The 14473-nt window shown below is 53.0% G+C and overlaps 1 protein-coding gene across 1 annotated transcript; it reads right to left on the bottom strand.

Annotated features, from left to right (window-relative positions):
- Positions 1 to 111: 111 nt before the first annotated feature.
- Positions 112 to 11575, bottom strand: PRICKLE4 (prickle planar cell polarity protein 4). Its single transcript, XM_059717120.1, has 8 exons — positions 11242 to 11575; positions 4963 to 5141; positions 4119 to 4226; positions 3502 to 3639; positions 3158 to 3361; positions 2452 to 2638; positions 1931 to 2260; positions 112 to 1668 (listed from the first exon to the last, which is right to left on the bottom strand). Exons 2-8 carry the CDS (start codon positions 5113 to 5115, stop codon positions 1139 to 1141), a joined length of 1650 nt encoding a protein of 549 aa, XP_059573103.1. The 5' UTR covers positions 5116 to 5141; positions 11242 to 11575; the 3' UTR covers positions 112 to 1138.
- Between the last annotated feature and the right edge of the window lie 2898 nt (positions 11576 to 14473).

Raw genomic sequence — 14473 nt, 5'->3', positions numbered from 1 at the left:
GTCCGGCTATCCCACCTTGGGAGGCTCTTGCAGTCTCCCACCTGCAGCCAGCTGTCAGGTGAGGGCAGTGCCTGGCCTAGGTGGGGCCTGCTTCACTTACACATGCAGCGGTTGAGATCCACATTGAGTTTTATTGATGGAGACGAGGCTTAGGAGCCTGTCTGTATAACACTGAGACATTCCCCCAGCCTGCCCCAGTTAAGCCCCCTTGCACTGTGCGGTGGAAGGAGTCTCATCGCTTAGCTTGGAAGGGAGAGGGGGATGTTGTGAGATCCCAGGACCAGCGTCCGGTTGTCTGCATTCAAGGGGACTTTGCTGCAGGCACACAGTCTGCACCCGGAGTCAACAGCAGCGTTATGTGAGGAAGGGGGCTTGCCATCACCACGCTCACCTATCTCTGACAGGACTCAGCCAGGCTTTCTGGAGAGTCACCTCCCTCTAGGCACCTCAGGCTGGGTGCCCGGGTTGTGCCATCAGGGTCCTGCCCCCAGAGGGTCTGTGAGAACTCCAGTGCCAGGAGGCAGAGCCAAGGCAAGGAAGGGATTTCCAAGGGGAAGCCAGGCACAATCACTCTTCAGGTCTCAGCTGTGGTGGGGGAGCAGGGCCAAGGACTCTGAAAGGGCTATTGTCTTCCCAGCCTGATGCAAGCCAGTGAAGGCATTGGGCCCCCCAAGGGCTGGTCTGCCTACCTGCCCTTGCCTGGCTACTTTTACCTGTTCATCATCCTGTTACAGGAGCAATGGGGACAGCCCTGCAGAACAGCCATTAGGAGCCTGCCAGTGAAAGGGCCCCAGAGGCTTATCGCTATCTGTGCTTGGGCCGGTTCCAAACACACTTGTAAAATGCACTGAAAGCTTGGCACATGCCTGAAGCCCGAGTCTAGCACTGAGAGATTCAGTCCAGCACGTCTGTATCCCAGCCCTGGGTCTGTCCAGAGGACCCTGGAGGCTATTGTCACTGCTCTGCACTCTCCTCCCACCCAGGGACAACATGTGGGGCCAGGACACTCGGGTTGTGTCCCAAGTGCACCTGCTGGGGTGTTCCTGGTCGATTCCCCTGTGCCCTGTGATCCCCGCTCTCTCCACTCCCCCTTTCCATGGTGCAGGAAACTGCTCCCTTGTGCTGAGCCTGGCCCGTGTTAGGAAATGCTGCAGTGCTTGCTGCTTGCTCGCAGCCTGGCTGTCTTCCCAGCTGCCGGGCCAAGGTTGCTGTGCTCCCAGCTGGGGGTGGCAGGGCGCCCCGTCCCAGGCTTGGGGATCGGCTCGCCGAAGAAGAAGCCCTCCTGCTCTGAGTCCGAGGAGGAGGAGCAGGTCGGGCACCGCGAGTCGTCCTCCTCCGCATCCCAGTGCCGCAGCGCTTGTTCGGGGGGCACAGGGCTCTGCGGGACAGTCACGCTGCAGTCTGCTGAGGGGCTGGCGCCCAGGTACAGGGCACTGATGTCTGCCTGGGGGTTTCCGGTGGGGACCGGTGAAGCTCCAAGCACGCTCTGATCCACTTCATAGTGGGGGGGTGTTGATGACAGATCCTGCTCCGGGAAGGCAGCAGCTGCCTGTCCAAAGGCACTAACGGAGGTAGCTCCCTTGCCCCTCTCTCTGAGAAGGGCTCCCTGGTCATCCTGGCTCCTGAAGGCAGGGTGGATGCCGGTCTGGGCTGAAGGCTCCTCTGTCCCTGCAACAGGGAGAGGGAATTAAGTGAGAAGAGACAGGCCTGAGATGCGCACACCCCCACTCGAGCCAGTCTGTCAACACAAGCTAATGGCTGGATGGTCTGCGCTGTCCTGAGCTGGAGCTGACATAGGTCCCCCAGTGACTGCTGCCAAGGACAGGATGGAGGGTGAACCGGCAGGTGGGAAACACTGCTAAAGAGAAATCCTGGTTCCTCACCCCCGCTTTCCCCCGTGCCATTGCAAGTTGATTGTGGACAACCGTACCGTCAGCTGCAGCCCCTGGTTTGCGGGCATCCCTGTCTGCATCTGGGGTGGGCATGGGGCTGCTCCGGCTGCTGCTGCGGCTGGCTCTGGGGACAGGCGTGGAGTCGGGAGAGGGTGTGGAGAGGAAAGCTGAGTCAGAGGAGTCTGAGGCCGTGGAGGAGGATGAGGCGCGCTCCTTCTCCCAGCTGCAGGTCTCCGAGCAGTACGGGAGGCCGTGGCGGGACGTGAGCTGCTCTCCTAGTAGTGGCTTGCGGCAGAAGCTGCAGCAGAAGCAGGAGGGGCGGGCATGCCAGTGCTGGCCTTGGTGGGTGGCCTGCTCGCTGTCAGCACCTGAGGGACAAGGCCATGAGCAGCTGTCTCCTTCCCCACAGGAGCCCATGCACAGACCAGCTGCCTTTCCCAGGGCAGCCCCCTCTGCTACCCCCTCCCATTTAGCTCTAAGCTCCCACACAGCAGAGCTGAGCGGCCCTTTCAGCCTGCTCCGTGCCCCCTTCTCGATTTCCCGAGATCCCGGGATGTACCGATGAGCTCCCCGCAGGCCTGGCAGAGCTCGGCGTAGAGGCTCTCAAAGCAGCTGCAGCAGCAGGGTCTCCCGCTCTTCATGACGTAGCGCCGCCCGCCAAGAGGCAGGTCACACTCCAGGCAGCAGAAGTGCTCCACGTGCCAGCGCCGGCCCTCCGCCTCGATGCACTTGGCTGCAAAGATCAGCTGTAGGGGAACAAGGCAGGTGGTGCTGAACCCCACCGACCTGAGCCCTCGAGGCAGTGGTATTCAGACCTCTGGGATCTTAACCTTCCTCTAAAGCATTGTGGATTGGAACAGGGCATAGGAGCAGCCAGACCTAGGCCTGATATAACGTGAGACATAGTTTGCCATGTTAGTTAAAGACAGGGTAGATTTGCATCTTATAGGCTAACCAAGTGGATACATGCGTGTATATATATGTACACACACACACATGAATATATATGTGCATGCATGTTTGTGTATGTATCTGCTTGGTTTAGTCTATAAGGTGCAAATCTACCCTCTTCTTTAAATGTGTGTGTGTGTGTGTGTGTGTGTGCGCACACATGCACATATGTATATATATATAGGTATATGCATACGTGTGTGTATATATATAATACAGCACAAGCTTTCATGAGCTGTAGCTCGCTTCATTAGTTGCAGCCTTTGGGTGCCCACGACTCCACGCCGTGCCTGTGTAACTTCTTGCCTGCTTACCTGATCACACGAGGCGCAGCGTGGCCTGAAGAGCTCCGCATGGTGCCGGCCGCAGTAGATGCTCCCATCCTGGTGGAAGTAGATGAAGTCCACAAGGGGCTGGTGGCAGGAGTGGCAGACGAAGCAGGAGGGATGCCAGCAGCAATGATCCCCCAGCCGGGAGGCAAACACCCCCGGGTCACCTTTGTTCATCCTCTTGCCGCACTGTAAGGCAAATGGATGTAGTCATTCAAGCTGCTTCGTGGGACCCAAGGCCTGGGAGAAGGGGCATTGCTGCAGCAGCTGATGGATTCCAGCTGCTGGGGGCACAGGAGGTGGGAGCAGGCCTGGGAGAGAGGTCTTACCTTCTTGCAAAGACACTCATGGCTGGTGGGTGGCACAGGGCACACAGATCCTTGCCCCAGGGCTTCCTGCCTACGTTGCGTGCTGAATGCTTCCAGCTGTTGCCTCTCCTCCTCCCCGAGACCAGGGCAGTACCTCTCCTGTAGAGGAACCAGAAGGGCCCCAGGAGGTTGATAAGCTTCTCCATCACCCCTGCAGACCTGTGCTCCAAAGTGGACACTGCCTTGGTGAGTAAAGCATCCCAGAACGGGTGCAAGTGCAAGAAGTTTATCTGGAGGGTCACAGCCTTGGCCACCTTGGGCACATGTCCACAGGGCAGAATCTGTCATCAGAGCCAGGAGGCTTCAAGCCAGGAATGAGACAATGGCTGAACCTGGGGAGTGGGGACCTGGGGTAGCAGCAGGGCTGGAAAAGTAGGATTGAGGAGCTGTCCTGGCATGCCCAGGCTGAAATGGCCACATGCCCCGCAGCAGTGTTGAGATGCTGGGAAGGATCTGTGGGGAGGGGGCTGGGGCTGGAATAGCAGAGGGTACCAAGCCAGGGTGGTATAAGAGAGCGAGATGGCTGCAGGAGGCAGGGAAAGTGCAGAGTCCCGATGGAAGTCTGCTGCCAAGCTTACATCACAGTCCTGAGGGGGCAGCTGCTGCAGCAGGGCTTTGATCCGGTGCTGGTTCACAACGGCAGCAGGGACACTCTTGGCTGAATGAGAGTCCAAGCACAGGGATGCCTGGAAAGTCAAACGGGAGACAGATGCTGAGGGACTGTAGCTCAAACTACGTTGCCCCAGTACCCCCTTGTTCACCTTGAGGAAATGGAGAGGCAGATCTGTGCATGGAAGTGAGATGGGCCCCAAGTGAAGAAAGTGGGATGGTCTCAACCTGGAGCCCAGGGCTATTTGTGTCTCCACCCTGGGCAGCCTAAACGCATGGGCAGGGCTGCATGAGAGGTACTGGCAGAGCGCTCTCAGCTTCTAGCTCCTACCCATCTGTGCAACCAGCTACGTGCACCTGCATCTCCTGCTTGATCTCTGGTGCCTGGCCAAGGAAGCCAGTTGAGCAACAGCAATCATGAAGAGGCATAACTGGAGCCATTTTCACCCACTGTCTCCTTTGCTCTCCCAGACACTGTGCTGAGCCCGTGGCAGAAGGGCTGCCAGGAAGAGAATGAGTGTCGCAGCAGCGGCAGAGCTGTTTGTGGGGTCCCCGGCCTGAGGCCTCCAGTGCGTGGCCCCAGGCTGCGGCAGCAGTGCTGACGGCCTCCCAGCTGGGGATGGCTGTGAGCGGTCCAGAAAAGAGACAGGTTTGCTCTGAGCTGCATGCAAGAAAAGGGGGCCCAGCAACCACACGCAGCAGCCCATGCTCAAATGCTGGGGGTGAGTCCCAGCCAAATGAAGCCAGCCTCCAAGAATTGAATCAAAGGAGAACGGACTGCTATTGGGCATTGGTGGAAGGGCTCTTGCCTACCTCTGTTGGGGCTGAGTCTGCTGCGGGCTCCAGGTACTCTTCCAAGGCACAGCCAGAGTCACTGTCCGAGGAGGAGGTGGGAGGGAGACCAGCTTGTGTCCCACTGCAAGGCGGCACGTCTCTCTGGGGCCATGCAGGGCTCGGCAGGGACATGAGTAGGAGGAGAGAGCTGATGAACTCTAGAGCAAGAAGGAAGAGGCCTGTTAATGAGAGAGAATATCTGGAGTGGCTGGTGGCTCTGCACAGAGGGGACTCAGGGCTACTGGAAGCATTGGCTATCTGAGTAGGTCTAAAGCCTTGGCGTGGTACCTCCCATGACTGTATGGAACACGGGCTGATGGTGTCTTGGGTCTCAACCCCACACACAACCGTTACTGCTCCAAGAGACTCTTTTCAGTACAGGCGTCATCTAGTGCTGGGTAACATTTGAGAGCTGGTCTGGTGTCTCTGCCCACATAGGTTCTATATAGAACCAATCTAATGCATGCCTAACTCTGTATGTCTGCTGCCACGTGGAACTGATAATGAAGCCTCTTGTATATACGTGTGGTATCCAGAGAAAACATGTGGATTCCCTCCAGTCTTTACTCCTAGACTCACCCAGAAGCAGCTGAATTTGGTGGCAGGCAAATTGTCTCCCCAGCCATAGCAAGCCAAAACTGGCTGGAGAGTTTTGGTGAGAGGCTGTAAGGCAGGGCAGGTGTTTGGTTTATTGCAGGCAAGGGTGGGGGTTTGGTAACGGAAAGCAGAGACAAAAGCAAAATTCTCCTGGGAAACTGGAGAGACCTTACAAAGCTATCTAGAGAGAACAGAAATGCTGGCTTTTATCTGGGGAAGCTGATGTCTCATTCGATGGCCCTGGAAGGGTGCATGTTGCTTTGCAAAGTGAGAGCTATTGGATTCTAGAGAGAGCAATGGCTGTTGCCTGTAAAGAGGAATCAGTGGCAGGCGGTCAAACGGAGCAGCCCCTTGAGGTGGGAAAGAGCCTGATCTGGTTTCCTCTGCCCACATGGACCGGATGCTGGCTCCATGACAAGCACAGGCCATGGACTCTGTCCCAAGCAGAGACTTCCCCAGGTGTTGACAGCCCGACGCTGGCACCGGTATCCCCGTGATTTAGTGGCACATCACTCAGAGGAGCAGCAGGAGGTGGTTGAGGCTATTCCAGCTCAGTGGAAAATGGGTTGTTTTTTTTCTTTGAGCCATCACAGCTCTGGTATTAGCTATTGTTCCCTCCAGCCCAGCCTGCACATCTCTCAGCTAATGATTACACCGTGCAAAACAGCCCCATCCCCCCTGCCTCTGTTTCACTTCTCACTTCCTTCCTTGCTTTAGTTTCCAAAACAAAACTGAGAGGACAACTCAGTGGCTGGTTCGGCTCCTGTGGCTCCTTGGATGTCTTCCCAGCGCCGATGCTCTGCTGCTGGGTTTCCGGTCCTGGCACTCAGCGACAGAGAGGTTGAGGCTGAGGAAGCGGAGCAGGGGTGGGTGAGCAAAACCACAACTCACCAGGAGCTCTGTCCTCGTGACCAAGCCAAGGAATGAACATGCCCCATGACAAGGACTTTAGGGTGAGGGATTGGGACATTGCCCCTTGATCCACCTGGCCCGAAAGAAAGAGGCAAGAGCTGGACATGCAGCACCTGCTGTGAGAGATCTCACCAGGTCAGCGTGCTCCTATGGCCACATGCAGAGCTGGGGTTTAAGGTGCTTTGATTGATGGATTCTCCATACGCTGCTATAGCGTAAGGCCACTTTGAACTTTTCCCTGCCCATAAGTGACACTAATTCTTAAGCTCTTGCTCCAAGGCCAGCTGGCTCTGTGCCCAAGCCAACAGGCTGCTTTGGAGTTGCAGGCCCTGTGCTATGTGCCCTGCTGCATGTGGCAGTCCTGACACAGAGACCTCTGCCATATCCTTTCCACAAGCTCCGCATGCACCAGTGCCCACTCCTGTGCACCGGGCAGGTGCTTTTATGCTGCCAGCCCCTGCCCTTGCCCACAAGCGTGCTTCTCTGTGCTCCCGAGTCCTTTCTGAAGAGCAGCTTTGTCCTCTGAGAGGCCCCTCTGCTCAATAAGCTTCAGTCTCATCCTTTTAGCTCAGCTCGTGCCCCTCATCCCACTGCACTTTTACCGGATCCCTGCATAACCTGCCCCTTTTTGAGGCATAGAAACAGTATGCAAGAGGCAGGATCAGTCTTATAAGTGTGGAAAATATATTGCGTTCCTGCCCCTTCCAACGCTTTTCGGAAGAGCCTGCAATTCTAAGTGTTCCCATGCGGTGCCCTTGTCCACCTGTGCACGGGAGTCCAAGGACGGGAGCACTGTGCAGAGAGCTCAAGGTGCTGCGGTCTTTGCAGTCAAACATCAGTGCTCCTTGGAATTTCCTTGGCCACCTCACGCTTCACTCAGGACCTGAGAGACATCCCCTCCACTGTAATTAGCCCCGCGGCTCAGGTTTCCCTGTAGGCACCTGGGTCAATAATTAACTCAGCAGGTTGGCTGGTAAACAGGAGGAAAAATAAAAGGCCTGATTGCCTCTTTCCCAGTGCCTTGCTCTCAGGGGAGCAGCAGCAACCAGGTAGCAGGTCCATCATTCACAGTAGAATAGGAAGGAGGGGAAGAGGCTTGTGGTTTTCATCCAGAGGGATCACAAGATGGGACAGTTCTTGTGAGGGCCACGGAGACAAATGCATCTGACTGCCATGTGGATCCTGTGGTCAAATGGAGCTGCAGCTGGCTGTTTTGCAGATGACAGATTCAGTGTCGTTGCAAGAAAGAGCCCGGCACTTCTCAAGAGAAGCTAGCGGGGGGTGGGTGGGGATTGTTTCAGGGAGCATTGCTCAGCCCCTGAGCTGGGCAGAAGATCTGGTTCTCTTCTGTCACTGACCTGCTTTATGATGTGGATCAAGTCTCTCCCTTCCTCTGCTTCTGCTTGCCTGCCTACACAATGGGGGTGATTGGACTTCCTATTATCCTTCCCCCCTCCTTTTTGTCTTGTCTATGTAGACTACATCATGGGTCTTAGGGCAGGGACTTTGCTTCCCTGTATGTCAGTACAGTGCTTAGCATAATAAGGCCTGATGTTCATTAGGTCCTCTTGATGCCACAACAGTGCAAATCATTCAGGTGAGTTTCCGGAACAGGTTTTTTTTTCCCCTGTGATCCCTGAACAGGGCCTGCCACACGGCAAACTCCCTGGGCATCATTCCTCTAGGAGCATCCTCACTCGTGCAGCTTCTGCCTAGGGCCTGGGCTCACAACATCTCGCATCCCTGCAGTTCAACATGTGATCACAACCCAGTTCCCCGGGGACTGTCCTTACACCACAATTGTCCCCACTTGTGAGAGTCTGCTAGACAGACATCTAATTCTAGGGACCTCAGGATGGGACCTTGCACCAGAACAATAAGCACAGTTTAGGAGACACATGAAAGGGCAGCATTCCTGGCTAGTAGAAATCAATTAGATGAGGCTGGAGATTAATCTCACCCCTGGAGTCCTACCTGGTGTTTGCATATTATACATGCAATCAATCAAGCTGGCTATCAACTGGGCTGTGAACAACTCCTGTGATTAGCACCAGATGGGGTGACAGGAGCAAACAGGAGACCATGCTAATGAGCCAGACAGCGTCTACAGGTCTGTTTCCTTCTGTTCCTCTGCCCAGCTCTTTACCACCTTCCTCTCCCCAGGGCTCAGCCTTTCCTTTCCTTTCCTTCCCTTCCCCTCCCCATGTCCTAATCCCTTCCCAGCCATCCTCTCGTCTACCCCCGTTAATCACTGATCTGGGTGCTCAGCCACGTGGAAGAGACTTCACAACCTTTTCCAGTTGGCTCCTATGCTCTGGTAAGATCTTTGCTGGCAGGTTTGTTCCATTAGAAAGGGGTGAAAAATGGCTGGGGGAAGCTAAAGTAGCTAGGGTGACTGAGGAGAACACTTCAGAGAGCTACTTGTCTTGCTGTGCCTGTCGCTAGGACTAGCATGTCTAGGGGCCCAGTCTGACCTGAAGTTCATAAACTGTGTGACTACAAGGGCCCAGGGTGATCGCCCAATCTAACCAGCTATATAACAAGTCAGAGGACTTCCTCTCTCCCCTGCAAGTTTTAATTCCAGCCTAAACTCCTGCAGCTCTTTTAATTTAGAACAACATCCACTCTGGAATTACAAGTTTCTGGGTATGGAAAATCCCTCCCATAACCCTTGGAAAATTACTCTGATGGCTAATTACCCTCAGTGTTACAAACCTGTGCTTTATTTTCTATTCTGGTTTTGTCTAGCTTCGGCTCCTAGCTTTTTTGATCTGGTTATGCCTTTATCTGCCACCCGGGCGGGCTTTCTCTGATCATTTCTTTCTCCGGGGAGGTGTTTCTAGACTGCAATCAAGCCATAAAGCTCAACCGATTGAGCTCTTTGAGTCTCTCACTCAAAGTCTCCTTTAATCAGTTTAGCGGCTCTTCCCAGGACTTAGAGATACCGTCATGGGACAGCATTCCAGTAGCAGCCGTGCCTGTGACACACGCATCATGTATAATCATGTGCATGGATGGGCCCAGCTTTACCCCTGAATGCTTCAACCATAAAATGGCCAGTCAGGCCTCCTGAGTTATATTCCTCACTTGGATCTACAATATGATGCAGGGGAAAGCACTTCCTTGCTCTGAATTTCTCCATCTGTAAAATGGGGACAAGCAATAGTTACAGGGCCTTGTCAAGCACTTCGGGAGCCTGTAATGATGTGAGATATTATCACCTTGCTTTCCTCTACTAGCTCCCAGTTCCCTGGTTGGCAGTGGGGCATGTGTGAGTTTCCAGCTTTCTCATGCCAATGTCACATTAACTTTCAGTACACCCATCTCAACTCATTTGTATTCAGCGAGTCCTACTTGTTCCTTGGTTCCCAATGCAAACTAATGAGAACTATTCTCAACCTCTTTCATGAGCCCTTTTTCTGTTTGCTACATCTTCGCTGATGCCTGCATTTCCAGAAGTGAGCATTCATTTTTGGATGCCCAGTTTGGGGCACATGGGGCCTGAATTCCAGAAGAGCTGAATATCAAGGAGGACAAGTTGCCAAGAGCTGTAGGAGCTCAGCCCCTCCCTGGTGTGTCAGGCTGGGCACCCAAAATCAAAGGCTATTTTTGAATATGCAGATCTAGATTTAATACTTTTGTTCTCAGCAGGGACCCTGTCTGCTAAAGCCTCGGTATGGCGGGAGGACTGATTGTTCATATGCAGAGCAATCTCCAGATTTGTCTTTTCTGTAAGAGGATTTCTGGCAAAAGGATCCAGACTGGCAGCCCAGAAGCGCCCCCCCTCCTTATCCACAGAACAGGACTGTGTGCAGACCAACATCACATGCAGGGGCCACATTACCCCTCCCATTCTTGTGCCCAAATGAAAAGAGGTAGGTTTCTTTAAGCGCTCAGCACCTGGCAGCTCTTATTGTGATTATAATGGCTGCATTTGCCCAAAACTTTGGAGTCTTTTTGGAAATCTTCCCCAGGACGTCTCTCCAGGGCTGCTTCTTGCAGGGGGAGAGACAGGGGAGTGTAGCCTCCATTGACCGGTTTGTCCTTGGCCTGTTCTGCCCCACCGAGAAATGGACTGAGACCCACTGAACTCCCTTCACACAAGCCACCGGGTGTCAGATGGCAACAACTCTACATCCCTGCTCATCCGAGCTAGATTCAGACTAGTAACCCACGAGGGAATAGTTCTGTTTTACCAGTCCCCTGAGGCACTCTGCTGTTCTGCACTAGTAGCGCTAGGTCCTCTTTGCCAGCTATGACGCTCTACTGTGTGAACCCCTCTGCAGACGAGTTCCCGTAATGGAGATTTTTTTTTCAAAGAGCTTCTCCTGAACGCAGCCTGAAAAGTCCATCCACCTGTCTGCTCTCCAGCTCCCACGAATGGTTTTGTAACCAAGAACAGCAGAGATCTGGCAGTGATAGAGCAGACGCAGTCTCACGCTCCGAAGGGGCCTTTCTGAAGACGAGGGTGGGGGCATATATTCCTCCCCCCACACAATTTCATTGTTAAAGGGAGAAAGCAAGCAAAGAGAGGCCCCTCCCCAGGCTTCCCCTCCCCTGCCCCCATATGTTCAGTGCCTTCCCAAGCAGGGAGTGCCCATTTCTCTTCCACTCCCGTATTTTTTTTTTTTTTTGGCCCCGGCATTTTATTTGATGCCAGACTGCCACTGCTCTCTTCGCTTTCACAGCCCTGAGTCTGCCACCCCTGAAGGAACAGGCCCCTACAAATCACCGCTCCAAGTCACCTACCTGCCGCTGCCCACCGTGCCAGGGGCGCAGCTATGGGTGAGATCCCCGGAGAGCACAGATTTGCTTGAATTTACGAGACCCGGCTGCCACTTCCCGTCCCTGTCTTGTCCCAGCTCCCAGCCAGCCAGCAGCTTCTCCACCCCTCTCCACCTGCTTCCAGCGACTGGTCACAGGAAGAAGAATCACAGCCGAATGCTGGAAATTTTGTGCTGCAAAGCGAAAGGAAAACATCTGAGTTAGGGAGATGATTTTTTTTTTTAATCTGCCTGCCCAGGAAACTGGATCTGTGTCAGCCGAGCTTCTAATTACGGAGCTTTTTAGCTTAAACCTACAGAGCCAGCCAATGGCAGGGAATCAGAGCAGCAGGCAGGGAGGGAAATGAGCAATGGAGCTCAAGGGATATGTTAACCCTGCAAGGGAAAGAACTGTACACTATATCTGTTTTTTCTTACCACCTCCCATTCTACTATCATCCGTGTCTCCCCCTCCATATGTTGCTTCATTCCCTCTGTTCTCTTAATTCTCTTAGCTGTGACTGTTGTTCTTGCGTGTAGATTGTACGCAGTTCTGAGATGTCTTGGCAAGGATGATTATAGGCCATTTTAGAGATGGGGACACTGAGGCACAGAGAAGGGGCACCGTCCTTAAAACTCACTTTTGCCGTGATGCCTGCAGAAACCGCAACAACGGTTGGGCAGATGGGCTGTGTCACTGCTAGTGATCAAGCTGTTCATAATAATTTCTCAGATGCCTTCTGCTCCTCTCCATCTGCTTATTATATCTGCCTCTTGTCTTACATCTGCCTACTCAGCTCTATGGGGCACGAGCTGTTGTCAAGGTACACGTTTGTACAATACCTGACGGCAAAGCTAGGGCTTCTACTGCAATATGGGTAGGTGACACAATGATGTCAGTTAAGTGACTTGACCAAATTCATATAGAAAGTTTGTGGCTAAGCTTAGAAGAAAACCTAGCACAACCTCTTTCTCATAGCCATACCGATTTATGTTCCATAGCATTTGTATCCTTGCATCCACCCGGGCATGGACAGACCTACACCTGTCTTGAGGTATTTTGTATATCTAAGTAAATTATACTGGGATCAGGGACGGACAGATGTATTGCTACACTGGGACAGGTCAAATAGTAAGTGTTTATTGCTATGCCTCACCAATAAGCAGTGGGAATAAGCAATAGCCTGTTTGCCTTTGGCAAACAGCTACCTCAGATGAACACTGACAGTTATACCTCCCTGGTACAACTTACACTATAGTTGAGGGATAGTGCTTCTTTCAGGGATACTTCTCCACTGGCTTGGGTGACATGACGCCAGTTTGGAGTTGGTATTTTTCCTCCGCTCCTTTTTTTAAGCTGATGCAATGCAAACTACAGCAGTGTTGATATTTCATCTGCCCATGCCCTGAGTCCCAAATGAACTTAGGAGGGGATGTATGAAAGTGTCTAGGTGCAGGGCACAGAAAAGGGCCCCTGCAAACCCACCCAAAGCAGCAAAAGGAGCCCCAAAGGCAGAAGTAATTCAGCGAGGAGGCCGTTCCAGAGGGAACTATTGTTTCTTGGGAACTCTCTCAACTTTGGCTCAGTGACAGTTAATCTGCTCTGTTTGGGTTTGGTGTGAAGTTAGTCACAGCAGTGTTATCTTGCCTGCTCCTTGTTATGGACTTTGTACCATGGGGCCCCTGTCCTCTCTTTACCTCCTCTGTGAATTTGCAACACAAGCTGTAGTATTGCTGCTTCCTTTGTCACCTCCTGAGCCATTCACTCTCTCTCCTCATTTATGTCTATTCACACCGGAGAGGGAAACATCCTTTGAGCAAGGCCATCTGGGCTGGAGGGCTCAGTCGCAACACCTAACCAGACAGACCCAATCTGTTGTCTAAGCCCGTTACAGAAGCCATGCTAGAACGGTGAAAACATATGAGGAGGGCCCGTGAGTCGTTGCAGTCCTAGCGCAAAGGGGACCTAAATTGCAACCTAATCTTTAATCCAACAGATTGTTGTTGTTTGCATTTCAATCGTGACAGGAGGCCCCGACTAGGATTGGGCCCCCATTGTGCTAGATGCTGCGCGCACACAAAAAAGCCAGTGTTGTAGACAAGACAAAACAATAGGGATAAGCAAGGAAAGAATGTGTCAGCTGTACAGAACTAATGTCCTTGTCAAAAGACTGTGCCCAACTATTCCTGAAGTTGACTCTGAACTGTCCCAGCTGCACTGAGGATGCATTACGTCCTGTTAGGGATCCAGGTTGTCCTGGTGTTAGCCCTTCCTACAGGGTGCATTTCCCTGGCGAATCAATTCCTTTCTACACACAAGCAATTGCCATCCTTGTGGCACGTAGCAGTCTTGCACTGGTTCCCCACTGGAAGGAACCAATGTATTTTACCCAAAAGCCCTGTTCAAAGCCTGTTTAAAACATGCATCCACCTGATGTCAGGAGTTAGCCTTAAAACTCTCCTCTGCTACTCTGGTGACTTCAGGAGAGAATTTAACCCTGCAGCTTGGCTAGCACGGTCATAAAATATCCTAATTCACGATACACTAACACTTGGTGTTGGCATCGGACGAAGCGAGCTGTTGCTTACACATCTCTGATTCGCTCAGTTTATAAGTGCAACTCTACCCTGTCTGCTTCAGCCCTCGCTGTTCATAATGGTCAGGGAAGCCCTGGTTAGCACATGTTTAAACATGCATGTAGGGAGTATAATTATTGTTTGTATTACCGTCGACTCCAGGAGCCCTAGTCACGAATCAGGACTCCGGGCAGTCACATTAAGAGCAATGGTGAACCCCTGCTAAGAAGGTACAGGAACAAACAGCTTGTCCGGGGCGTGGGGGGGAAAGTCAACAAGTGCGTGCTCACATTGCTGCTGTTGTTGAACCACTGGATGAACCCTACACAGGAGGTGGCTGGCTTGGGAGAGGGCAGCAATCCCTGGGGGTACTGTGTGCCTTCCTTCCCCCTTTCCCCACCTATATTTGAATACTGAAACACCTCGGAGGCTCTCAGGGGTTTGGTGGAAATTTCCCTTTGGACGCAGAGCAGCTGCCGGCACTTTGCAGCGAGGCAGAGAACCAACACTCGGCGGATAATCGCCCCGCATGTTTCTACAGCAGCGGTTCTCAACCTTTTTAGGCTCAAGAACCCGCTCGTTAGACTCATGGCTGCCCTCAGAAACTACGTCAGCTCTTTCGCTTCTTGACGGCAGGAAAA

This window comes from Alligator mississippiensis, chromosome 14 (assembly GCF_030867095.1).
Source record: "Alligator mississippiensis isolate rAllMis1 chromosome 14, rAllMis1, whole genome shotgun sequence".
Classification (NCBI taxonomy): domain Eukaryota; kingdom Metazoa; phylum Chordata; order Crocodylia; family Alligatoridae; genus Alligator; species Alligator mississippiensis.
The sequence above is the reverse complement of the archived record's forward strand: the minus strand, read 5'-3'. Positions and strand labels throughout refer to the sequence as shown.